The 25,196-nt window shown below is 48.8% G+C and overlaps 9 protein-coding genes across 9 annotated transcripts; 4 read left to right on the forward strand and 5 right to left on the reverse strand.

Annotated features, from left to right (window-relative positions):
• Positions 1–4,658: 4,658 nt before the first annotated feature.
• SERLADRAFT_398083 (uncharacterized protein) lies at positions 4,659–5,805 on the reverse strand (the record flags this gene model as incomplete). The annotated part of the gene is made up of 10 exons (XM_007321881.1): positions 4,659–4,798; positions 4,858–4,913; positions 4,966–5,036; positions 5,101–5,128; positions 5,208–5,288; positions 5,353–5,430; positions 5,485–5,547; positions 5,612–5,644; positions 5,692–5,704; positions 5,757–5,805. 10 exons carry the CDS (start codon positions 5,768–5,770, stop codon positions 4,786–4,788), a joined length of 450 nt encoding a protein of 149 aa, XP_007321943.1.
• Positions 5,806–5,887: 82 nt separating this feature from the next.
• Positions 5,888–7,813, forward strand: SERLADRAFT_441373 (uncharacterized protein; the record flags this gene model as incomplete). The annotated part of the gene is made up of 1 exon (XM_007321882.1): positions 5,888–7,813. One exon carries the CDS (start codon positions 5,888–5,890, stop codon positions 7,811–7,813), a length of 1,926 nt encoding a protein of 641 aa, XP_007321944.1.
• Positions 7,814–7,993: 180 nt separating this feature from the next.
• Positions 7,994–11,149, reverse strand: SERLADRAFT_351219 (uncharacterized protein; the record flags this gene model as incomplete). The annotated part of the gene is made up of 18 exons (XM_007321883.1): positions 7,994–8,260; positions 8,321–8,408; positions 8,460–8,478; positions 8,538–8,733; positions 8,789–8,818; positions 8,862–9,019; positions 9,104–9,210; positions 9,315–9,462; positions 9,517–9,569; positions 9,629–9,665; positions 9,724–9,742; positions 9,917–9,941; positions 9,993–10,160; positions 10,255–10,409; positions 10,505–10,646; positions 10,709–10,734; positions 10,843–10,991; positions 11,056–11,149. The coding sequence occupies 18 exons, from the start codon at positions 11,147–11,149 to the stop codon at positions 7,994–7,996; spliced, it is 1,881 nt and encodes a 626-aa protein (XP_007321945.1).
• A 643-nt stretch (positions 11,150–11,792) lies between these two features.
• Positions 11,793–14,081, reverse strand: SERLADRAFT_452131 (uncharacterized protein; the record flags this gene model as incomplete). Its single annotated transcript, XM_007321884.1, has 9 exons — positions 11,793–12,279; positions 12,333–12,456; positions 12,509–12,603; positions 12,662–12,920; positions 12,980–13,085; positions 13,141–13,226; positions 13,306–13,530; positions 13,638–13,920; positions 14,053–14,081. 9 exons carry the CDS (start codon positions 14,079–14,081, stop codon positions 11,960–11,962), a joined length of 1,527 nt encoding a protein of 508 aa, XP_007321946.1.
• Positions 14,082–14,380: 299 nt separating this feature from the next.
• Positions 14,381–15,740, reverse strand: SERLADRAFT_475544 (uncharacterized protein; the record flags this gene model as incomplete). The annotated part of the gene is made up of 7 exons (XM_007321885.1): positions 14,381–14,659; positions 14,779–14,924; positions 14,982–15,106; positions 15,163–15,274; positions 15,332–15,505; positions 15,566–15,586; positions 15,642–15,740. The coding sequence occupies 7 exons, from the start codon at positions 15,721–15,723 to the stop codon at positions 14,519–14,521; spliced, it is 801 nt and encodes a 266-aa protein (XP_007321947.1).
• A 499-nt stretch (positions 15,741–16,239) lies between these two features.
• SERLADRAFT_475551 (uncharacterized protein) lies at positions 16,240–17,853 on the forward strand (the record flags this gene model as incomplete). Its single annotated transcript, XM_007321886.1, is given in 8 exon segments — positions 16,240–16,478; positions 16,739–16,800; positions 16,855–16,961; positions 17,018–17,082; positions 17,135–17,294; positions 17,308–17,446; positions 17,497–17,604; positions 17,666–17,853. 6 exon segments carry the CDS (start codon positions 16,383–16,385, stop codon positions 17,403–17,405), a joined length of 588 nt encoding a protein of 195 aa, XP_007321948.1.
• A 263-nt stretch (positions 17,854–18,116) lies between these two features.
• On the reverse strand, positions 18,117–20,595 carry SERLADRAFT_417432 (uncharacterized protein; the record flags this gene model as incomplete). Its single annotated transcript, XM_007321887.1, has 13 exons — positions 18,117–18,423; positions 18,488–18,535; positions 18,598–18,705; positions 18,763–18,929; positions 19,004–19,202; positions 19,261–19,327; positions 19,398–19,627; positions 19,686–19,758; positions 19,810–19,915; positions 19,967–20,064; positions 20,124–20,259; positions 20,321–20,418; positions 20,466–20,595. 13 exons carry the CDS (start codon positions 20,593–20,595, stop codon positions 18,255–18,257), a joined length of 1,629 nt encoding a protein of 542 aa, XP_007321949.1.
• Positions 20,596–22,049: 1,454 nt separating this feature from the next.
• Positions 22,050–24,314, forward strand: SERLADRAFT_452135 (uncharacterized protein; the record flags this gene model as incomplete). The annotated part of the gene is made up of 9 exons (XM_007321888.1): positions 22,050–22,100; positions 22,134–22,258; positions 22,312–22,504; positions 22,608–22,831; positions 22,893–22,907; positions 22,970–23,052; positions 23,119–23,195; positions 23,259–24,205; positions 24,278–24,314. 8 exons carry the CDS (start codon positions 22,050–22,052, stop codon positions 23,658–23,660), a joined length of 1,170 nt encoding a protein of 389 aa, XP_007321950.1.
• On the forward strand, positions 24,287–25,174 carry SERLADRAFT_475560 (uncharacterized protein; the record flags this gene model as incomplete). Its single annotated transcript, XM_007321889.1, has 1 exon — positions 24,287–25,174. A coding segment is annotated over one exon (393 nt), but the record flags the coding sequence as incomplete, so codon positions are not given.
• Positions 25,175–25,196: the final 22 nt, after the last annotated feature.

Below are 25,196 nucleotides of genomic sequence, written 5' to 3' on the forward strand. Positions count from 1 at the left end.
CTGAGATCATAGGCGAGCGAGCTCTGTCAGCTGTACTGCTCTGACGGGTGTTTGGTCTAGAAGCTGTCAAAGCTGAGTTGTTTCTAGTCAACATAGTCCATCCAGTCGATTTGGATGAAACAGATGTAGAACGGGCTAATAAATCATCCAGAGCTGCTCGATCTAGGCCAAGATTCGATGCTGCTTCGAACAGCTGCTTGACGGCAGAATCGTTTATATCCGTTGAGCCAGAGCTGATATGAGAAAGGACATTGCTACCGCCACTAGGGGCGGATTGACCCAGGGGCACAGTCGATGGCGGTGTGCTCAAGCTTTCTGCGTTTGCGGCTAAACCTCTGCCGGGTGATATATAAGACTGAACGTGATGAGGAGAAGTGGACGATGACGACGCAGTAGGAGAGGGATGTGGTGCCCCATTCCGATCGCTGTCAGAATGAAAATCAACTGTACGCGGCTTGCGGAAGCGAGCCATGAATCCTTTGATACCGGGGCTAGCAGATGCAGGAGGGCTGGGAATGGGTGATTTGAGTCGACTTAGTTCATTAGGGCTTGTTGGCGTTGCTCCTGCAATTGGGACAGGAATAGCACCGTGAGTAGTCTGCGTAACAGGAGCCGACCGCGGCTGGAGATCCATAGGGAATGGGGTGACTTCTTCACCAGTCGGGGCCGATGGCTTCGCTCGAAGAGTTCCTCTGAGTCTTCTGATCCTTTGAGTGATGTTTAAGGGCCCTTGAGCGCTATGGGGCATTGTAGAGGAGGGTGGAGGGAGAGGAATGGTGTCGACACTTGTTGTGGCGGACACTAATCGAGGCGTTGATATTTGATTTGGAGTGATACGTTTGCGAGTGACAGACACGCTTGAAGCATTTAGATCAGAAAACTTTTGACTGGCAGAACCCTTTTTCAGGGCCGCCATAGCCACTTCTGTTTTGCGTTGGACTTCCTTGGTGAGTTCAGCATTATCAACTGGAGTGTGTGGACTTCGCATCACGGAGGCCTGAGGTGATAAGAGAGGTGACCTTGTAAGCACTACAGGAGGTCCTTCTGCTTCATGGATGGATGATGGACTATTGAGCGAAATGGCGTTTGCTGTTTCAGTTTCAGGAGCTGGGGTGGTAGCTATACTAGGGATATCCGGAAAACGAGTGTTTGAAGGCTCTGGTTCCTCATCTTTTTCTTCAGAACCAAAAAGAGCCCGAGCCAAATCTCGATTTCTGCGAGTGGTCGGTGATATCTTCAAGTCAGTCTGCGAAGGAGGTGCTAATTTCTCAGTATCTGGTACGTTGATGACTGGGCGCTCGGTACTGGGATGTATGCTATCAACAACAGAATCAAGCAGTGCGCTAGCTTTAGCAGAATTATCGGGAGATGCAGCCCGCTGAACCAACAAAGAAGGGTTTTGATATTGGGGAGGAGGGCTCGCCACCTACAAACAATCAGCAAAGGATACACACCAGTACAAAGGAAGGAGTCAAATACCCGGTTATCGCGACCATTCAGCGAATAATTTGACTGCGACGTCGATGGCCTGCGTCTCCGCAGCGATGGGACCCGTTCACGAACTTCAGAATGAGTAGCCTTGGTGACTGCTGCACCGACAAGTTTTTCCTGGATAGCTACAAAATCGGACGTCGTCAGACCTGCATACCGCCGAATAATGTCCTCAGCATCCCAGTTGTCGTCCTGGGAGTCAGCCGGTGTGGCAGAGCTCGACTTGTCGATTAAGCCGATATCATGCCAAGTCGGCTGTGAGTTGTCAGTATCGCTAAAGGCCTCGAGAGTGCGAGCTTTCTTATGCTCGTCCTCCCATGAGTGGTAGCTGGAGCCCGCAGACTCCAAAGAGGAACGTGAGGAATTTACAAGAGGAGAAAAAACGAGTGCTTGAGGTTGTCCAAGAGAAGATTGAGAATTATGATTTTTTTTCGATGAGCGCCGATTAGTATTTGAATGGGGAGATGCATCGTTGTGGGGAAATGAAGGGGAAGTTGGCGAGCGGCTCTGAGTGGGTGTAGGAGAACGAAGGGAACGATTGACCATGGGCGAGCCTGGACGAACCCCCGACATACTTGAAGACGGTCGATAATCTGGGCTGAGAGGACGGTTCCAGGTCGAAGATCCAGAACTCGTGTGGTTGTATAGAGGAGAATCGGGGAGGGCAGGAGAGCGTAAGGATCTACTTGAAGATTTAGCTCTATCCGGGCTCCCGTGAAAGTCTGCAATAATGCTACGATCAAGCCCACCACTGTCATTCTTCGAATGACCTGATACACTGCTGCCCTTTCTACTATGATCCTTTGGAGGGCTCGATGATGACCCGACGTTCCAAGTGACATTTGAAGGAGTGCCAGGACGAGGCGACGCTGACATGAGTTGATATGCCTGGCCAGATAAAGGAGAAGCAGGACGAAGTCTACCGAGTATAGATGAAGTCACTGAGCCCTCGTAGTCAGCACCACCCAAGCCATCTTCAGGAGTAAATCTACCACTGCCACTTTTCGACGTATGCGGTGAAGCTGCTGGAGATTGAGGACGGGGAGTTTGGCGAGACGCGTTAGAGTCCCGTCTCATCAAACTCGATGCTATACTCGAAGTAACGAGGGGAGAAGCGCGACCATTCACAGCTGGAAGTATAGGCGACATCGCTCGTGGCGTAGCTGAATGTGCGCGAGATTGGTCGTCAGAATCAAAGGACGTATCACGAGGAGTCATCGGCCTGGGCATGCCTGGGATATATCCGGGTAAACGTGGGGTGGGTGAAACCGTTCCAGGACGACCATATGGCGTTGGGGAAGCGGGCTTAAGGTCAAGGTCGGACATTTGCCTGTCAGATAAGATCGCAGTGCCTGCTTCAAATTCACTGGACGATTGAGATAGACTATCGGGGTTCTAGTACGTGGTGAGTTATGAAAATGTTTTGAACATGCCAGCGACTTACTGATGATACTGAGTCTATTGATTGACTCGTCTCGGTAGAAACACGACTTTGCTCGCCATCGACGGCACGTGGAATGGGATGAGCAGTCCTAGGCATGACAATCTCGTCTTCAGCTTCTTCCTCTAGTTCCTTAATGACACTCTCCAAAGCCAATGAAGCGTGTTGTAAATTGATCGTGTTTAGTGCCTTTGAGAAATTCCGTTCGGTGGTCGGTGACTCTTCCGAGCTCGAAATCAATGATACTGAACGTGCCACAGGCGTTTTTTCGTTCGGGCTTGATGGTACAGATGAAGGGGGTCCACTTCCCTCAGGGGTCAAGGGCCTCAAGCTATCAGTGTAACTGGAGTCCTTCTCCCTAAGGCTGTGACTGGAGTCGGTAGGTGTGATAGAAAAGCTGCGGTTACTGGTACTCCTTTGTGACGAAACACTCCGGATGTAGCTATAATCTCGGAAGCGGCCGGATCCAAACAGATTGTTGCTGTATCTCTTCGTGGAGCGCGAACTGGGCGAAGAGATAGTGGATGCAGGATATACGGTAGAAGACGTGGTATTAGAAGCGCGCGAGTTTCTCTGTGGCTGGTAATCAGAGGCTCCTTCATCTCCGGGTGAGGCCCCGCCTTCCTCCTCGAGTTTCTCGTTAGTGGATGCATTCTTTGCTCGCAAACGCCCTAAAGTCTCGAGTATCATGTTCTCTTCCTCCTCAGAGATTCGATTTGGGCCTCCACGGGCTCTTTGCTCCGCGAATCTGGCCCTGAGGTCGTCTAGGGAAACAGGATCGCCTGACGAGGTGCGTAGGAGAGTGAAACGACGGGAGAGGCTACAGCATTGAATGGTAAGAGTGCATGGCGAGAAAGTCAGCAGGCTATATGCTCACTCTGGTAAAATGAGAGACGTGCGAAAGTTGCTTGCGGGGGGAAGCTCTGGGAGATGCTGGTGCTCAGCAGAGGACGATAACACGTCGTAGAGCTGGCTGCGCTTGGTGTCGGACTTTTTGCTAGGTTAACAGAGGCCGGGGAAGATGAAGATGGAGAGAATTAAGAATCTTGAATGGGATGATGCGAGAAACAGGGAGACGTACCGGAAACGATGCATTGGGTGTCCAGGTCCCTCGTTTTGTACACGTTGGACTGAAGCGAAAGGGACGATTGGAATAGAATAAGATCTCAGCTAAGGGAAACGACAGGCAACGTGGTGAACACGAGTTGGCTTTACGGAACGATCAGGCAGTTATTAGATTCCAACACTGAGGGCTGAGACTTCCTTCAATAGAACCAGCCACAGTACGTAAAATCCTGATGATCTTACGGGCCTCGAGCTCTGCTTACACTAGTACTGTTGTGTCGTCGACGTCGGGGTACACAGTGAGCGAGGCCAGTCTGGGACGTGTTCAGGTGTTGGGCGGTGGCGACAGAAAAAAGGTTCCGAGTCCAGGTCTTGTATTGCGCAACAAGGATAAATACAACAAAAACGGATCCACTTCTGTTCATTCTATTATTTTCCACGTCTGCAGGTGCGATGCAGAAGGCTGACAGACCCCATGGGGTGTATTCATCCAGCATCTTTGAGCAATTATTGGACTTGCTAAACAATGATCCTTAACACAGACAAGAATGGCTGGCACCGTCTCCACTATCTCTTGCCTTTCACTCTTCCTGATATGGAACACATGCCTCACCTCGCCAGAATTGCCTTATGCGTTCACCGCTAAGTCCGTCACAATAAGCCTCACATCCCACATAAACTTACACCGCAAGATACACATCACGTCTTTACGAAAAAAATACATGCGTAATCTCAGCACGCCGTTCTACGGATACATTACAGAGCAGACGCTTGCAGTACACCCCTGTTTACATCGCATATCTGCAAGTCAAAATCTATGTTAGCCAATTTCAATATCAATACACATGATAATTTCTTACTTCTTCGTATGATCCCTAGCTGTCGCCAAGAACGTCGCCTTATCTGTCTTCATTAGCTAGGCAACAGGTGAGTGCAGGTCTCTATATGATAACAGTCAAATCCCTTACTGCAGCAATCTCTGGCTCAAATGGGTCATCCGGACTTGGGTTGTTGACTTTCTCCTGAATGACAGCCAGCACTACGAAATACATGTGACTCGTTAATTTCCGCCCAGGGAGTACTAGGCTGAGAAGATATCATACCTGTAGACAATGTTATGGAAGGTTTCCACTGCGTACATCAGAACAACATCAGCAACAAGCGCCTTCAAACGGTATAGTAAGTCCAAGGAGATCCGTGGGATCCTCACCTCGTCACCGCGAAGTATAGGGACACATATTTGTCCTTCGTCATTTATACCAGGATGGTATATCTTGGTTGTGAACGTGACCTGGTTGGGGATATTCTACGTAAGCACAACGTTTTGCGGAAAGATGCATGGTATATCATCGCACATTAGGTGGTTTGAAAGGAAAGTTCTGCGGGAGCTCGAGCACAAACCGGAATGTTCCGTTCCTGTACGGACTGTTTGACTGTGGAGCAATGGTTCAGATTGGCACAGGGGGGACAAGTACAAAACAGCGCACCGTGCCTTTGACAGCACACTTCCACATAAAAAGGTTGTCTTCTTCTGCGTCAACTGTAATACCCTTGACACTTGATACGGTTAATTGCCGGTATTTCAACGCCCAAGCAGTGAGGTGAGAGACGTACCTCTATCGGTTTCTTCGAAATGTCCGATAATTCCTAGATCCAGCATGAATAAATGAGTTCTAGTATGAACAGATCAGCACCTTTTGGATGCGGCTGCGTGAACTACATGAGATGGCAACAATAATGATAGAAAAACATGGCATACCGAAGAGCGGTCATGACTGGGCACTTTGAAGGAGATGAACGTTTGGAACAAAGGTAAGATTGCCACTTTGGGTTAGGGTTTATTCAACAAATATGTCTGCATTAATTATTTGATTTTCATTCTTTCCAAGAATGCTCGCCACCGCGGCCTCGTCTCCCGCCCTCGATGAATCCCGCCCATCGACCCCTGCAGCCTACACAAATCCCGCCCAGTTCCCAAATAAGAAACGAAAACATGCCGCCGTCGCTGCCTCCAACGTCCCCGAAGCCTCTCCCGCCCCACAAGACCCGCCCACCCCTGCAGAGAGCGTCGTTCTCCCCGCCCGCCATGACCTCTTCTCCCGCCCCCGCCTCTCCATCTCTCGCTTCCCCTCCTTTCCTACAACCGACAACACCACCTATCACACCACCGACCAGCTGGCTATGAACAAGCTCAACTTTCGCTACGTTCCCGCTGGTGTTGCTCCTCCAGGTTCTGCGCTAGCCTGCAGAACCATCGAGAGCGCCCCTGCTAGCTTTCGCGTCAGTTGGGAGGATCGCAGTCCTTTCGTAAAGGTTACACCCGATGGCCTTGGTCTTCTCGGGGACAAAGGTTATCGCAGTGCGCGTTGCAATGCACCCGTCCGCGAAGGTCGATGGTACATGGAAGTGCGCATTCAGCAGGGTGGCGGGGAATCCTCATCAGACATGACTTCGCGCGAGGGTAGCTATGTACGTCTTGGTTGGGCTAGACGTGAAGCTCCTCTTAACGGTCCTGCCGGGCTTGATGGCTACAGCTACGGATATCGTGATAAAACAGGCGAAAAAGTCACTGCATCTCGCCCACGTCCTTACGGACAACCTTTTAGTTCAGGAGATGTCGTTGGTATGTATATTGCTCTCCCACCACGACGCAAGCCAGACCCTCGAGACCCTCATGATCCTGCCAAGATTAAGCGCGAACGTATAGCTATCGAATTTAAAGGCCAAGAGTACTTTGAATCACTCGAATATCCTCAATCCAAAGAGATGATGTCGTTAGTCGACTATTCCAACAAGCCCACCAAAACCTCTACTCCTTCTTCGACCAAAAAATCAGCCACCGTCAAAAGTTTACCAGAGCGAGGGCGAGCCACTACTGCTCCCAGTGAGCCTGAAACGCTCAGGCCTCTTCCCATTCTTCCTGGCTCGCAAATTGTATTCTTTGTAAACGGTGTATGTCAAGATACTGCTTTCGAAGATATATATGACTATATCCCTCTACGCACCACTCAAGCCTCGCGCAACAAAGGAAAGGAGAAAAAGCGTAGCCGCGAGGGTGCACGTGAACACAAAGAGAACCCATTTGATGACGGCACCCTCGGATACTACCCGTTCATATCACTCTTCAATGGCGCTCAAGTCCGCATCAACCCTGGTCCTGATTTTGACTTCACCCCACCCCCCAATGTTGACCCTCTCCTCGACGCTGAGACCGAGGAAGTCGAGATAGACCCTACAGAAGAGCGCACCTGGCGTCCAATATGCGAGAGATATCCCGAATTCATGGCGGAGCAATGGGCTATAGATGCAATAGAAGAGGAAGAGGCAAAGGTCGAGGCAGCACAAATAGCTGTAGTCGATAAAGTCGAGGCAGACAAAAGGGTGCAAAGAGAGAAGAAGCGGCTGCAGTCAAATGCACGAAAACGAGCTAAGAAAGCTGTAGATGAAGCGATGCATACGCCAGTGGAATTATCTGCTGCTCCCACTGCTGTTGTAGTCGACGACCGACTAGTACCTCCAGTCGTGGCACCTGGCGGTATCAGAGACATGGGGTCACCTCCTCAAATCTCTGTCTCAGCCACCACTTTTGGACGTAGCATCGAAATGTCTCACTCGCCAGCGCCTACCCCTGCTTCCAGTGCCGATGTATATGGAGCACAGAGTGGATACGATTCTGAGAATGCAGGGGCTCCAGTCGAAGGCGATGAAGTGATGGAAGATCCTATAGCGTATAAATCACCACATATACATGATTCAGTCAAGTCTGAGACGGATACTTATAGAGAAGATTTAGAGCTCAGAGCCAGAGTTGACTAGACTGACAGATTTGAATTCATTACCAGTAACAGGAAGACGTAAAATATATTCATAAGTAATAATGAATGATAAAGCAGTGGTAAAAAGTAAAGTAAAATAATGGGTATCTTGGTTTTTTGAGAAAATTCATCAAAGAGTAGACGATAAGAAAACGTATTGTAATTGTACCACGGAACAAGTTTATGACGATCCTGCAATCCACTGAGGCGGCGGAGCACGGACGGCATATCTGGGTAGCATGATGTAAATTCCAAGCAAAAGGCGCACGCGCGAGGCTACCTGGACGTACCCGACGGTGACTCCGTATCCCTTCTGCTTCTCGACGCGGATGTCGAATACCAAGTCTCCTGTTCGATTGTCCCAGTGTACACTGCACCAATTTCGTCGACCCATGACGAACTTCTGTTTTCGTGAAGAACCATCCGGTTCCATTTCAAATAGAGGTATCTAATCGTTGATGGAAATGGAATAAAAGCAGTAATTCGATAACCAAAATGGTAAACGCACCATGCTCTCATCCGTATCAGCGTGGTGCAGGGTCTTATGTACCTTGGTTGCAAGCGTGGATACCATAGTAATGACTCCATTAGGGGGTCTGAGCTTGGCTAGTTAGTGTGGGGATTCGCCATCTGCACTGTGGACGTACGGTGTATTCACAATTGCACCTGGAGGGATAACGGTCAGCTACAAGCCTCATTTCGGGAAATTAACACGAGGCACATACTGGTCACCACATTGAGCATGTATCTGAAATCGGTGGCGGGAGGAATCTCTGCTTTTCCGGCCTTCCCATTACCGCGTGCCAGGGTTTTGAGAACACCAACTGCGGCGCAGTGAACATCCCCTGATAGGAAAGTCACCCGAATGCGCCTCACCCTCGCCAGACCTTGTAGTTGTTGAATGAACCAGTTACGTTCTTTCTATTTGAGCGATGAGTGAGCAGATTACGCAAAAATCACGAGAAATGTATAGTACTTTGTGCCCCTTTGCCGTCCAATGATCATTCTAGGCGTAGATGAATAATCATCATCATCAATAAACGTCAAACACTTGCCAGGTCATCTAATAGCTCTGCTTCTGCATTAAATTTGTTTACAAACCCACCCAAACCCATCATGCCGGACCGTCCAAGCGCGACGAGAGGGTTGAACTTCCAGCCAAGGGCACTCTCAAGAAACACGAGACGCGGATAAGCGATCGGTATACCTATAATAATGTATATGGCAAGCATGGTGTTCATCACGGTGCCCGTTAATATGATTTGTACAATAGGGCATGGAATGGGCGTACCAATTTGTACTACGAGATGCTCAATGTGTGCGGGAAGTCGGCCGACTTGTTCAAACACCTTCCTGTACTCGTAGGGGCTGCATACCTGGTCTTTCTTTCTTTCGGCCCTAGGATGTTACATTTATTAAGAACTGGCGTTTTTACTCATCCCAAGCTTCCGCTGTGATTCTAGAAGCAGGGGAGATGAGAGAGAGGAAGAAAGGAAGCTTACCGGCAATCTAATAGTAGCATATACACATTTGGGCCAAGATATGAGAGGACGGAGTGTGATGGGGATGAAACAAATGGCCCCGGTGCGCCAATAATAAGTGATTTGAACGGGTGTTCTCCGGGGTGGCCACTCAGACCATCGACTTGTGCTGTAGATGGGATTTGCTGGAGATAAAGTAGGTTGGCTTATGAGGACCACTTACGGTTAATGAAGCACTGGAACAAAAGGAAAAAGAAGTAGCCTCTAGAACCGATACTGCAGATACCAAGATGATGAGTATGCCAGCATGGTACGCTCGAAGATCAAACACGCACGCTTTGAAAACTGGAGCTAGCTGAACATCATCAGGATCTACAGAAACGTAGCTCGATTCAAAATAGCCTTGGGTAAAGTGGCGAAAATCACTCACAGCTGCCAAAGCCATCGATCTTCGTTTGCATCAAATCAAAGGCGTGGTATTTAGGGGGAAGACACAGAAACGCACCAGGTCTATTTCGATATCAGTTAAGACCTAATGGAAAAGAGTGGAGTTGATTTACCATGATCATCTAGGGTGTTTTCCAAAGTTCTATCAATGTTCTTTAGATGGATGAAAAATGGACCATACCACACATATTCAACATGGGTCTATTGCAGGATGGATTAGTATAGCCGATTATCAGGATCGTCAAGCCCTACATTGAACTATTTGCTCTTGCAAACGCCCCACTCCTAAAAGAACTGCAGTAGTGATTGAAATAGAACCGATCAATGCACGCTGCGATGTCTTGGGTGAGAGGATAATCCTTCTTTGCTTCGGGTGTTGTTTGCGTGACCCACTCTTGCAGTTCAGGCTCCCGTGTCAGTCTATAGGCGTGTTGACGATCGATCGCGTTTGCAATTGTTCCACAATTGAGTTGTGGTGAGATCAAGACAAAATAGACAATTGGGAGGAACACACGAATCACAGTACAGCTGGTCACCACCACCAACAAGGACATGAAAGGGTTCTTCATTGTGCTTTTGTAGAAGATCACTCCAAACAGGATCATACCCACTCCTAAAGCCAGGACCACGGAAGTCATCAGGGTTTACACCGGAACTGAAGCCGTTGCACTGCATGCAGAGAACAAAAAATATGGTGATCGAAGGAGCATTGCCATTCGCGGTTGGTCAGACGTGAAGATAGAACTAAGAAGAATATAACGAACCGAATGTGCGGCCCATCGCATATTCTGGTTGCGCGCCGGGACAACAAATTCAAGCTGTATACCTTGGTTGATAGCATATTGTATGCACATTTCATTAGGCCCCAGAGGGATTTGGATGAGGAAACGCCAGAAAGTGAAGGTCCTTGAAAAATTCAATCAAAAATGAAATCGAAATACCTACAAATTTGTCAAAGTTCGACATACCCGCCACCACCGGCATGAACATATATCTCAAGTCCCGTTGCGTGGTAGACTTGCATGTTCAGATTTGAACGCCCTCCTTGGGCACCATCACCCCTATCCCCCGCGTCCGCACCATCAGTAGGATTGAGGGTCACGGAAGAAATGGCTGTCATGTGAGGATCGGCAGGGTGAGGTCCCAGTTCAAAGGAGCCAACGTGCCTTTTGCGGTGCAGAGCGGGCCCGTCTGGGTCCCACTGGTACGTAAGCGTTGGATGTGGACCATAATTGGAGCCTGAATCAGCAGCTAACGACGACATTGGTATGCGACGATCACGATAAACGAGGATAATTGGAACATGAATACTCACTGACAATAAGCGCGGCACCGTGCCAAATACCACTTTCGTCGACAGTATCGTAGCGTAGAAGAGGGCCTACCATAAGCTGCAGGTGTGGATCCATGCGGGCGACCCGTTGTACCTTTGAGCGCTCGACAGCACTTAGTTGTGCTAGATGCGCCTGAGCAGAAGCTTGCGAGACATTCGTGTTAATTCGACTTGGGGAGTAGGTATTACTGTTTGGGATCCTTGAAGGAGGGTGAACGATACCAGAAAATCCACTGGAATTGATACTTCCGGTGGGATATGGTTTCGGCGGCACTGGAGGGGGAGGAGGCGTGTCAGCGGGCGATGGTGGACGAAAGCCTCCCACGAAATTATCATCTGCGAGAGGTAAGACCTGTTCTACAGGCTGATAGTGCCCATCTGGACCTCTGTGTGGACCATTATAATGGCGGCTTTCCTGTGTAACACTATAAGATAGAACCTAATCGAGCCATTGGCATCACTTACTTTCTGAGCCCGGCGCTGAGCATGCCAGCCTGTACTATCCATTATCAATTATCAAACTGAAGTCACAGTCGTCCTGTTCAAAAGGTTTCAAATCGTTCCGTAACACAAAAAAAAAAATGAAGCTGAGTAGCGCGGGAGGCAATCATGATGGACTAAAGTCGCGCTAGACTTACATGTAGTAATTCTTCCTTACTAGGCTAGCCGAAACACCGTAATGTTATCAGCGGATCACTCGCGTTCAACTTGGGGGCTCCTTTCCTACAACTCACAAAATGGTCTATAGCTATACTTAACTTAGTGGCTGCAGTACTCTGATCTTGTATTATGACTCCATTAGATGATCACTGTAACTTTCTAATGGCACTAGCAAAGCTTTTGCACCCAATTATCCAGTTGAAATAGCTCGCTTAGGTATCGACCTTCACCCAACATGCTCCACGACCGATGTCACCAGTTTGCCTTCCTGTACAACGGTTTTCAGCATTTCTGGCACTGCTTGTTCCTCAAAGACACCATCCTCTTCTCCTTCCACTGGTAAGCTGACGTTGATGGCACTACATTTCGCCGTAGTGATTTCGACGCCAAGACAGTCTTTTGACAAGTAGATTTGCCCAGAGTCTGTGGAGTCTATTTGAATCGTCGGCGCAGAGCCCGTGATCTGCAACGTAAATGACGGCGACTTAGTTACGGACACGTAAGATATGACCGATTCAACGAGGATTTGGGTTTTTGTGCAGTTCACTACAACGATTATAAGCACGACAAATTCTTCGTACGTCACACACCATACGTACCGAGTGTAATAGCATTTACTTTCCCTTTCACGATGATCGTTATGTTCTTGCAACCAAACAAATTCACGGTCTGGTTGATCTCGCCATCTGCCACTTTCAAGGCTGACTCGTTCTCTTGATATTCCTGTAGGTAATGGTTAACATGGATGCAACATACAAAGGGATGACGTGCTCACAATGATCCACTTGTTACCCTCTAGCGCAAACTTCGAGGGTTTCTTCCCCATCAAGGCCTGTGGCTTCATAGGTTTGATGGGCTTCTTGTGGGGTGCTGGCACAGATGGGCGTACAGTTAACATAATATTGCAGCGCTTTGACATAGCACTTACTATTACTGGGACTCGCTGGCCCCGCGGGAACAACACCACTTGCTCTCAGTTCAGGGTTCTTATGAGTCATCTGGCTCCTGTCGACCTTGCGTAAACCTTTGGTCACATCTTCACCACGGTTCAATTCTGCGAATACCCCAGCGATGCCACCCCCAGGCGCTGCAGCGGGAGCAGCAGCAGGAGGGGGCGGTGGGGGTGGGGGTGGAGGTGGTGCAGAAGTCGACGCAGATGGTGCCCTGTAATCTGACACAGCAATACCCTATCATTTTACGCGGTAATTAGGTCCACAGGTTTCGCAAGAGAGGCTATGCGATATACCTTGGGGTTCCAGACTAGACCAGTGGTATGATATTCCATAATATAGCGCTTCATCTCCTCCAAGATTGCCATGTACGCACGGACCCATTCCACGTGCTTCGCGTCTCTGTAATCACGATGAGACAGGTGCATTCATGTGCATTAGAAGGAAGTGAGCTCACTTATCCTTGAACTCCTTCAAGACCCTGTTGCCATAAAACATGGTCGAATCCTTTATTTCACTGACATATGGACCGGGTTTCGGCTCCTATGAATATAACAAACATTGAAAGGCGGATCAGTTGAGTGTGCACTGGGAACCCCCAGATAAGAGCATCGTCACTCACTACGGTAACCCACCCTACACACACTGCGCCCTCTGCTATCACTGTCAAATGAGTGAACCATTCACGCTCTTTCCTTCCCGCTTCCTTAGCGCGTGTAACAGCCTCGATACCTTCCTGCAAGGGTTTCAAGAGGGTCCCAAATGCCGTCTGATCAGGCTTCTTGCAAGCAGTAGCAATCAGGAGAAGCTGGCGGAGATCTTGCAGCTCTTTAGAAAACAAGGAAACCTGGGTTTGAGATATACTTCATAAGTAAGATAATCCAAGACGGTCCAGTGAAGAGACAATATAGTGGTATATTGGATATCGATGGGATAATGCGACGCGTAACGAACCTGATCGTTTACAAACTGCGGAGCAAATCCTTTCGTGAGTTCCACGAACGGTTTGAGCTTTCCTTCAAGAACTATTTCATCGTATGCAGCTACGCTTCGGGGTATTTCAACGGCTTCCACTGGAGGCGGAGGAGGGGGCGGGGGAGGTGCTGGGGGTGCCGGGGGTGCTACTGCGGATGCAGATGAATCGCCATTCCTACTGGACTCAGGCGAGGGCTGACGTCCATGAATAGCCCCTTCCTCTTGTGCGATGTCTTCCAAGCGCGAAGTGACTGCTTCCAGGCTGCGAACAGATTAACAGTAAAGCACAAGTATATGAAAACATAAATCGCGTATTTGATACAGTTTTGTAGGGGAAAAGGGTGTTCGTCAGAACCCAAACCACCAATAATGAACTTCATCGAGAACCACCTACCGCTTTATGATCGTTGAGAGTGAGTACATGCCTGACGAAGACATGCTGCTATTCTTGTCCTGTGTTATGTTGTGAAGCCTCCTTCGTGGTTGCTAATGAACAAGCCCGAGATATGACAAGGGTAAACTTGAACAGCGGAGTGTTGTGAAATGTTGAAGTTTTGCACAGTTGCGCAGTGCCCAGTGGTGATCTTGCAAAACCCAAGACAACCGTAGTCGGAGTTTTCCGTAACGAGACTAGGCTTTTACTTATTTTGTATGCTCTGATTTATCTCGAAGTACTTAGATTCAAGTTACCAAAAGATAAAATGAATCATGTTTTCAACATTAAAGACATCGTCAGATCTAGAAACGCTGACATTCATTTCCGGAAGCCCATATATCTGGAAGCTACAACCTGGGCAATATTAACCCAAGCACTTCGACAAAGATTTTCAATGGAACATTGATTCAATCAGAATTTCTTCTCAAGACTCGACATCGCTACCTTCCTTCTCCCGCGTCTTTGCTTTCTTCCTTGATTTCTTCCGCCGTTGACGCTCTCGCTCCTGCTGCTTTGCGCGCTGTAGCTCACCCTTTGACAACCCTGGGTTCTGAATCTTGTCGAGCTGTGTACCATGATTTCATGTGGACGAACATAATTGTATCGCAGGATAGAATGAATCACACAAATTGAGGTCAGTTTATCTGTATTATCATGATCAAGCATTGTTACAGGGAAACACGCCTTTTCGAGCAATATCCGCCTCGCTAGCTTGCGATTCGTCTGTAATGACCGTGTTTCCTGGCACGTCACACGAAGGCCAGTTGGTTTGTGTATGATTTGGACATTATTTTCAGTTTTATTGATAGACTGCCCACCAGGTCCACTACCTGAGAAAATTTTCGTAAAGCGCTAATCTCAAAAGTGTGAACTATAAATGTGCTTACCGCGCACAAAAGATTCTTCGATATCTTCCTCTCGTAACTCGGGAATTTTGCGCTGTTGATGAGCCTTTTTGAGAGCAGGGAGGTTGCGCGGAATCGCGGGCTTAGGCTGAGCAACACCTGCTGAGCTATCGTGTCAGCTTCAGATACCCTTGTGTGCACCGTATGTAACCGTTAAACGCACCCTTGTTGCTGATCCTTCTCCTGTTTTCGCGCCCTGCGACTCGACTGCATTGGTGGTGGGTTTTTAATTGTAGCATTATCACCCAGCTCCGTGTCCTTTGTCATACGAAGACCTGAATGAACCCGTCGTCAACGCCTGTTTTGTATCATGAATAGACAGAACAACTCACTCCAGACATCCTCTCCATTTGCCCCGTTGCCACTCACTCTGCGGGCCTGGACAACGTTCTTTCGCAGTATGCCTGCGATCTCACGAGCAAGCTTGGTCTTTTCCTCCAGTACTGCGTCGGTTGGTGGCCCACTTGTTATAGCCAATGTCTCGGTACGCATTTTTAGGCGAAATGCTGAACAGTAAGAACGTGTTGTGTCAGATGAAGTCTACGGATCAGGAGAAAGCTCCAAACCTCTTAGAATCTGTGCATCGCCTGAAACAGAGGTAGTGACTCAATACAGAGGTAGGTTTTTAATACCCAGACATACCACGGAATGTAAATGCTGAAGCACGTAGTAGGTTACGATAAGCAGCACGTGCCGATGCCTTGAGTGCTGGTGCGACCGACATGAATATTTTCGAGAGTCAAGCTAAGAGCGGTTGCAGTGACGAATTTGGTTGTCGGTATCTTCCGGCTCGATCTGAGATCGTCTGTATAAGGTGGGCGCAAGACGCGCACCTAATTTGGACGTGTCGCGTCCAGGTCGCGTCCTCCCCAACCATGTCTTTTGTCTCTGTGTCCTAAAATTCTACTAGCGGATGATAAAATGGGTTTTTGTTGCTTTGCAGGAAAGTACGCTTGCTTTGAGGTTTTCCTGAAGCTTTTATAGAAAAATCTGGGTAGTGTCCTGAGTTCTGCAGCCAATAATTACAGGCACTGTGTACGATACCAATCCTCAGGATTTTTCAGCTCTTTTCACGTCAGATCATGCCCAACCGCCCTCCACTCCACACAACAGTTACTCTACATGAAGCTATCAGTGTTCGTGAGGTATAAAGGATACCAAGAAACGGATGTCAAATACCTGCTCACGTGACCCGCGAATTGAGTTTGTTGACTGCTCGACGCGCACTCGGAGTTTTAACGTCTCCCTCTCCCAAACCACCACCATCTCCCTTCCGCCGTTTAGGCCAGCACGGTAGAGTCCTCCAGTTCCCTCCAGGACCTTATAAACAAGCGATAAACCCCAATCAAACGCTGATACATCACCTTTTCGTCAAACTATACGATGTCTGTCAGGAAAACTGCATCCGCTGCGAAACCGGTCAAGAAAATCGCCTCAAGGCCCGCGGCTACTCATCCAAGCTGGATTGACATGATAAAGGTGTGTAAAAGTACCTACTTTAGCTATCCAAGGTTTCTTGTAGTCCCCCCTCGCTGCTGAAGGTGTGTCCATGCGTGAATAAGATGTCTGTGCGCTATCTCCCAAAAAAGGCAGGGCGCAGGGCATGTGTATTTCCCGTGCTACAAGTGGGGCGAGTGGATTCAAAGCGTCTTCAATGCATTGCCAATGGCGCTTCCGTTCTCTTAGCTATGCAGAATCCCTGTTGATGGTTTCCTCTAATATGTTCTATTGTTAAATAGGAGTGTATTTCTGCTAACCCGGACGACGCTCGCTCCGGTGTTTCCCGTCCTCAAATTAAGAAGTAAGTCGATGCCTTATCTTTTCTAGGTCAAAGCAGCTACTGAGCAGCCGAAAGGTATGTCGAGGACAAGTATAAACTCCAGATTGGCAATGCCCAGAACACGCAATTGAGCAAGGCAATTGCCACTGGCGCCGAAAAAGGCGCATTCCTCCTACCCAAAGGTGACTATGCAAAGCAGCGCAGATCCCTATCGTTCTAACAACAAATTCCCTTGAAGGACCTTCCGGCCGAGTCAAGCTTCCTCCCAAACACGTTAAAACCGATACTTCTGCTACTAAAGAGGTAAATCCCCTATCTTATTTCTTCTCGTTTTCTGTTACTTAGATTTACTTAGAACAAGCCTGCATCAAAGACCGTAGCAAAGCCTACAGCAAAGGCTGCTGTCAAACCGAAGGCTGCAAAGACCGCTTCGGCGAAAGCTACCACCGCTAAGAAGCCCGCAGCGAAACCTAAGGCCACTACGGCTACCAAGGCGGCCCCAGCAAAGAAGCCAGCTGCCACCAAAGCTGCACCTAAAGCTGCTGCCGCAAAATCTGTACCCACGAAAGCGAAAACCACTGCCCCACCGAAAAAGACTTTGGCAGGGAAGAAGACTGCCCCCGTAAAGAAGACTACCACTGCGGCCAAGAGAGGTTCTGCTAAGAAGGTTGGCCGGTCAACATTCCTTATAAAACATACCTCATTATCATTTTTCAGGCTGTCACCGGATCTTCTGCCTCTGCCAAGGCAAAGGTCGCAGCTAAAAGGACACCAGCGAAGAAGGTTGCTCCTAAAGCTTCGGCCTCAACAACAAGTAAGAGAAAGGTGTGTCATGAACCAGAATTTTCTTACTGTTCTGGTATTCAACGTTTGCATTTTCTGTTAGACTACCAAGAGAGCGTAGTTTCTTTCTTCAACACCTCCACTGTCGCTGTTTGTCTTATTGTGATATACACGTCTCTCCGTCGTCGATCTTATGGTATAAGTAGGACTATGTTTTCTTCATTTATTCTGTCTTACCTACTTTATCCACTGTGGTCTCATACATGTGGCTTTATTGTCTGTTACATCCAGAGGTCTTTTGTTGTACGACTGAATTACTGCCCTATATCTCTTTCCCATTTTTTATTTCTTTATTTGTGAGTCTCGCTTTGTATTATATTTTATTGCCGCGAGTAGTGTATGTCCTGCTGCTAGAAATCGAACAACTATATTCTCACAACAATCAAAATAAGGTTGGAGTGATACTAACATCGCCAGAGAAGATCATCAACAGTGGACTGAGCTTAGAAGCGCAATCCATGTCTAAGATTCCGAATTCACACTAAATTGGAGGGATGCTGGACATGGCTTGGATGTTGGAATCGTGTGTTTTTATAGATTTCGTGGTATACAAATTGCGTAACGATAGATTATATTACTAGAGTTTGACCGTGCCAGGTACAAACATCCTCTTCCCGACCCACAGCCCTTGGTTATTCTACGAGGGATATTTTCAGCGGGAGTTGTGGTCGTCCACTTTGGCCTTCGATCATGGGAAGCATAAATAAGGCTGCTACACGGCGCACGCGACGTGCGTCGTCTGTTAATGCGAACTCAAAGTTGCTAATGAGTTCTACGAGGATGGTGTGTAACTGGACCAAGCTAGTATAGAGAAGCAAGGGGGTAAATGCGAATTCGGTTTGAGGCTGCAGAAAACAATTCATACGCAAAATGCCAGCCTATGCATGCGTGTGGCCCAGAGCCGAACGACATACTATATGAATGAGTAAAGTTAGTGAGAGGCGACGTTTAGGTTTAGTGATGATCAACACCCACAGGTTTTCAAGGACCCCGACGCTGGTCCCATCGTATTTGCAGATTGAGCCGTCTAACCATCGCTCGGGTCGGTAAAGTTGGGCATCTTGTCCCCATAGTTCTCGCAGCCTGTCAGTCATTAGCCCTCGACAATGACTAAAGGGTAGGTCCAAGACGGCCATTTACCTGTTATAGCCTGCGATGGAGACGATAACTCTCATCCCCTTTGGCACCGGTATTTCGTTGATGACTCTACCAGATGCAGTCGTTACCGGCCTTGATAGAGGGATGACATCGTCCTCGGTTGCCGTACGAAACATGTGCGAAAATACGGCATGGAACCGTAACGTTTCCTGATGGTACAAGAAAAGATGACCTTCAGTTCAAAACAAGACTCTCACGTCGTGCACCACGGGAGCAATCCCACCTTGATCACGGCGCCTAGATAGGGGAGGGCCTCCATATCCTGCATCGACATCTCGGCTTGTCCCCGAGAGTATGCTGCCGCTTGGCCGCGTTGGATCTCTCTGCGCAGCTTTGTCTGCATTTCCGGGTGCCTAGACAGCTCAAGAAGTACCCAGGTGAGAGTGTTTGATGTTGTCTCGTGGCCGGCTCCCATGATCGTCCTACCGCCAAACTAGTCAAAACCCTGTCAATCGTCATTGATAAAAGAGGCATTCTCACCGGAACTCGGCAAGTAATTCTTCATCCGACAGTTTTGTACGTTCGTTCTGAGATAGATTTGCCTTGACTGGAGAATATGTTATATGAATCATGTGTGAAGATGCATGATGGGACTGATTTCATTGTTCTGCGCTCACCGATTAAGCTTAATACATCTCGACCTGCTTTGCCTTGCTGCAATGCACGCCCTTTGGCATCAATCAGCTCTCGTGCGATGCTATCACATAGTTCTCCGTGTTTCTTGAACCGTTTGATGCCCGCTAGGGGAAGACTGGTAGCTAATTTTAGTAATGGGCCTGGAATGCGGCCCATGATACCGTGTTGCACCAGAAGTGTGCCATTTGTTGGGAGACCGAACCCCTCCACCCTGCAAGGAAGTATTTGGTTGCAGATCATCGTTTACAAATTGGAAAAACAATACAAACAGGAAGTTCGTAAAGGAAGTGGCTAGCGCGTTGCCCTTTCGTTCTAGGATACCAAAATCGTATTCGAATGCGGCTGCATGAATTATAGTTATTCGAAACCTCGGCTCTTGAAATGATAACACACCTTTCCCCACAGCATCTAAAGTCGCTAGTGTTGCCTCGTTTAAGACATCATAAACGATGGTACCGTCTCTCGAGTCGATTAGAGCGTCCTTCCAGTTTATCACAAGCTACACTACGCCTTAGAGAGCCAAGATGGTCACAAACAAAAATGGGCAAACTTTCTGGATGTTCTCGCGGAACATTGGCATAAGATCCCTCATTTCACGATTTCCAAAAGCAGGGAGTAGTACCCTCCGTTGCCGTTGATGCTCGTCACCTTTATCAAAATATATCGGTACCGGACCCACCTTTGACCGAAGATTGTGATGGACATACCTTCAACGGAAACAAGCCCCTTGCCGAGACTGAGGACGAGGGTGATCAGTCTATCATGCGGTTTGGCGAAACGATATTTGGTGGTACCGAGGACGTATTGGATGCCTTTAGGATCCATTAATAGCAAGTTGTCCTCCTGCAAGGTAGGAGTTAGTGATGCTACGGCGGCCGTTTGCACAGCCATTAGCGACGCGTACACCAAACGAGCTCTTGATCCGCATCGTTTCCCCATACATCTCTTGCAACTTGAAGTCTTCTTCACCGATGTCATCCTGGAATAACTGGCGAAGGTTTCCTGTCAGGGTGTCAGCAAAGGACCTATGAAAAGATTTTATCGATTACCAAGTAAGAACGATTCAGGTTGGGGACCGGGCAAATGTGAGATGGATATGCGGCGATATCTGCTGATCGCAAAGCGCAGCACGAAAAAGAGGAAGAAAGTGGCAAGGGCGTAAAGTTGTACATTATCCATGGTGGGCTGGACGGTAAATCAAAAGAGGTGACGATCCATGGGCCGGTTACTTTTTATACGCCCCTGTTTATTTGAGGAATGCTATACATAATGGTTGTGGTATGTCAAGATGGGGAAACGGCGGTTACAGGTCCCAAGTTCAGTCAAGGAAGCAGAGGAAGGGTATTGACATGTCGGCACCTTTTTAAGATACGGCAACAGGTGAGATTCCTGAGACAATGGGGAGAAGAGGGGTGCAATTAGGAGAGTATACCGATGGCCGAAGCAGATTGCATCGCAGCCGTGAAATGGTGTAGCGCTGATTCGCTGGGTGTACGTGGCCACACATGCGGCAAGCTGGGCACGAGAATTGAGAATAGAACAAGGAATGGACTAACCGTCTAATTACGGGACCACTGGGAAAGAGAAACCCATTAGGAAAGACGGAAGTGGAGAGGTAACTTCCAAGTTGGCACTGATTGAGCTCTGGGGAACAAAAGACGAGAAAGTGATAGATAGATTAGAAAGTGGTTGGCAAGCTTGCGATAGTCCCGGGGTTTCGCACACAACACGAGGCACACGTGGGCTATTGCTGCATGGTAGATTGATGAGGCGAGGATGTATTTAGAGATAGGAAGGAGTAAAGGAACGAAAGAAAGTAGTCATTTGAGTGGTGTTTACATTGACGTGCGGGGGTGCGGACGCGAGGGAAGATTAAGGTGAAGCGAAGGGCGGAAATGACGGTGACAGGGTATGTTGTGAATGAAAGTGGGGGGTGAATAACGTTGGATTGAATGACAGCCCCGCATACGGTGATCAGCGGTGGAGAATGGGTGGCTCAGGGTCTGATAGGAGAACCGGGAGTTACAGCGGACTGATGCGGCAATCTAATTCACACAGATTGGTTGCCGACCCTCTTTAGGCTTTGAATGCCGGTACCTGCCTCGACTTTGATTACCGCTTCCGGCTATTCACTCATCATCCTGACATGCGCGCAATCCGCCATTCGTCAATCCTCCTTGTTCTCCTCCGTGCAAGACTCTACCTTCATGGGAATAGCCCTATCGCTGCGAATAGACACTCCTCATCTCTGGCACAGCGTTTCCTAGGGGAGCGCCAGATGAGTTAACCCACTGGGAAACCCAGTTCAGTCTCAGTCGTGTCACTGTACTCTGCGAGCCTTGAACGTTTGAACTCTTCGCGCCTACCACAGCAACCGACCGCGCGCGCAACGACTCTTCCTATCGCACTGATGTGATCACGCCCCCTGATGGTGATTTCGACAGAGAACATCACGTGACCTTGCCCGTATCTGCCACGGTAGCTTCGCTCGCAGCCTGAGCGCACCGTTCCACACTGTACCATCGTTAGAACACGCCTGAGCCAACGTGGCACAGGCCCTCTCTTGACCCTCTTTCTCTTCTTGAATTTGACAGGGGACCAGCTCCACTAGCATACCCTACTGCCTTGGACCCATGTCGAGACCAGCAATACGTCCAAAGGCCGTCCCATCCGACTACTACCCTGTTACCTTTACCCACTCTCATAAACAACAGCAGTCTTCTAGGTCTTTATACCCAACATTCCTGTCTCTTTCAGACACCCTCAAGCTACAATCGCTGCATGCATGGAAAGGTTTGGTGGCGGCTTTCAGATGGGACATCGTCGTCACGACTGTAAGAAGGTATTGTCTGGCCTGTCCAGCCTTATCGTATTCACCTACAAGTTCTTCGACAGCGACCCTGAGATCCGTTCTAATGTCTTGAAATCTCTTCTTCTTAATACCGTTTCCTTGACTTCAATATACATGTTCGACCTGCTCCTTCATCCTCTCTTACGCGACCATCCAAGCTGGCTACATCGCAATGTTGGGTGGTTCTACCAGATTCTTTGGCTGCTTCCGGTAGTGGGTGCATCGTTATATCTAAATGTCAGTGCTTCCCCTTTGACCCTGCCAGTTTGATATCAGATCCGTGATAAATACCTTCAATGTTGGCGTGTAGTACATTGATTACTTATAATTATCTAACTAGGGCTCGTGGTGCAATCTCATTGCAAAGCGCACTCTTGTTCTTCAGCACGGAACTCGTGCCGCGCAGCAGCAGCCCGTCTCGTACAATGGCCTGCTTAACACGCTGGCCACCTCCGCGTACCGAGCAGTAATGGTCTTTACCTCTGTCGTCGTATCGTTTGCTATTGGATCCGTGCCATATCTCGGACAGTTTGCAAGTTTCGCATTCATGTGTTGGGTCGACGCGTAAGTAGCCACTTGTATCCCCCCCTTTTGAAATGCATTCAAATTTTACCGGAATGAAAAGTTATTATTGCTTCGAGTGAGTCGTGTTCCCCAAGATATTCACTGTTGCGTTCTCAGTTATCGCCTTGCTTCTTGCAGATTTATTTGGGTTGCCCGTGGGTTATCGCTCTCACGACGAGTGCGACATCTCGAAGAACGATGGGCTTTCTATTTTGCGTTTGGTTAGTACATTCTCTCACACCACGTATTCCTCCGTCCTTGAGCTATTTTGACTCACCGCTCTATAGGCCTCCCCTCCGCCGCAATCTGTACATGGGGCAGCGGACTAGCCAACGCGGCGCTTTTCGCCCTCATGTTTCCCGCTGTAAGCTATTCCCTGTACTGTCCCCCTGCTGACACCTCACATATGTTCTGTCCCCTCTCCAAGTTCATCATCATGGCCATGCATGCCCGTCCAGTGCCACAAGATCCCTACAACCCAACGTCAGCCGCGCGCGACTCGCCTGACGCGACACGCTACCCGTCACCACTCGTTCCCATCCGCATTCCTATCTTTTCAGTAGTTATATGGCTCAACGATCTGATCGTGAGAGTTCTGAGCGTGGGTGGGGGAAGCGGTGCGAAGGCTGCAAAGGGCCATAGGAGTGCCTTGAGTGATGGAGCCGAACAAGCGGAGGAGGGTGCAGGGATCGAGCTAAGTCCAGTCAAGGAGACTATAAGAGCTCCCACCGCTCCCAAGCGATCTACAACGGCTACTAGGTATGATACCCGGAGTGTTAGTAGTAGTGCTACACGGGCATTAAACAATGCACGACGGAAATTGGATTAGGAAGGTCCATCGCCAAGGATGACGGATTGACTCTGCACATGTTTCTTAACTCTATCTCAACTCTATCATACAGCTTTCACTTGTTCAGTAACCCCTCCTTTTGATTAATGGATGGATAACGTGTATATTTATTTAGGTTTTATGATATCTCTGGTTCGTGTGTAGCGGTGGTGTTCCCCCGAGCCCGAGCCCGAACGTGAGCCCGAGACAGCTGTCGCCCGAGGGTACAATGAAACTACACGCGGTAGTGCCAAGGCCCGCAATCTCCCATCCGCCGAGAAAAGAATGAGAAGGCCCATCAGAAAGGATGACAGCTTTTTCTCAAATAGAAGTAGTAAAAGCAGTACCACTCAACCGAAGCCTGCCCACTCGATAGAGAAAAACTCTACTTCTTTCTTTTCGTCATCCCATTGACACAACAGGTGTGCCTTTTTAGTACCAGTCCCGAGTCGACCGTGAGCGACTATTTCCATGGGACGGAGGACAGCAGTTGAGGATTCTATGACTGTTGCGACGAAGTGTGAATGATATCGCAGTGGGTCACCTACCAAGCGTCATCAAGGCACATAATCAGAGAGGAAATATCAAAACGAGAGAGGGCGCGAGGTGCGAACCGGGATAAACCAAGAAATCACCGCCGAATTTAATCCCCCCGCCCATGAAATAGCCCTGCTCGAGCAGACCGCGAAAGACGCCGCATCGAGCACGCTCAGCGAGGGTTGAGGGGTACTCCCATATTCCAGCTTCCTTTGCTGCAGCTAGCGTTGGGTAGAAGTGCTCAGAAGAAACATACCACCCTAAGGAGGAGGAAGGTCCAGGGATCTGCACGGCATAGGGAGTGTCAGAAGACGAAGCAGGATTGGGGGGCTGAGACGCAGAGACGTCTTGATTCGGCCGGGATGAGGGCTCGTCGGATGGTGCATTGAACAGTGAGATGTCTGTAGGATCTGATGTGTTAGCCTTTTCTTGCGCACGGCGGCTCTCGCGCTCTTTCCGTTTACGGATCGCATCCTCAGACATGGCACGACCGAAAGTTGCGGCCTCCTTCACTTCTTTTTCTTGCGCGAGGGAAATCTGACGCTTGATATCATCGACTCTCTGAGTGTTCCAGCGCTGCATCGATGAGGTTGAAGGATCGTGATGAGCAACTGAATCGTCAACGAGAACGGCAAGTTCTGCACGGTGGCATCAGTCTCTGTGGGGCGCGTAAGGTAGTGCGTGCGTGCTTACCACTCTCGACAAGAAAGGCCACCTCCTCTGGCATCAACAACAACGGTACGCCTAAGAACACATTCTGCTGGGAAAGATGGGGCAGAGTGCCAGCCAAGATCCCGCAGATATGGTGTTTGGATCGAAGAGTTGCGATATCTGCCCTTGTCCGGCGTAAGACTGATATCAGGTACGACAAACGTATATTCCTTACCGTCCACATCCCACACATAAGCCTTGCAATTCGAGACGCGAAGAGGTATTCGACTTTCGAGTTCGACCATAGGATCAAAGGAGCGGAACTTCCCGAAATGGTATTTTCTCCCT

The sequence above is a fragment of the Serpula lacrymans genome (genome assembly GCF_000218685.1).
Source record: "Serpula lacrymans var. lacrymans S7.9 unplaced genomic scaffold SERLAscaffold_12, whole genome shotgun sequence".
NCBI lineage: Eukaryota > Fungi > Basidiomycota > Agaricomycetes > Boletales > Serpulaceae > Serpula > Serpula lacrymans.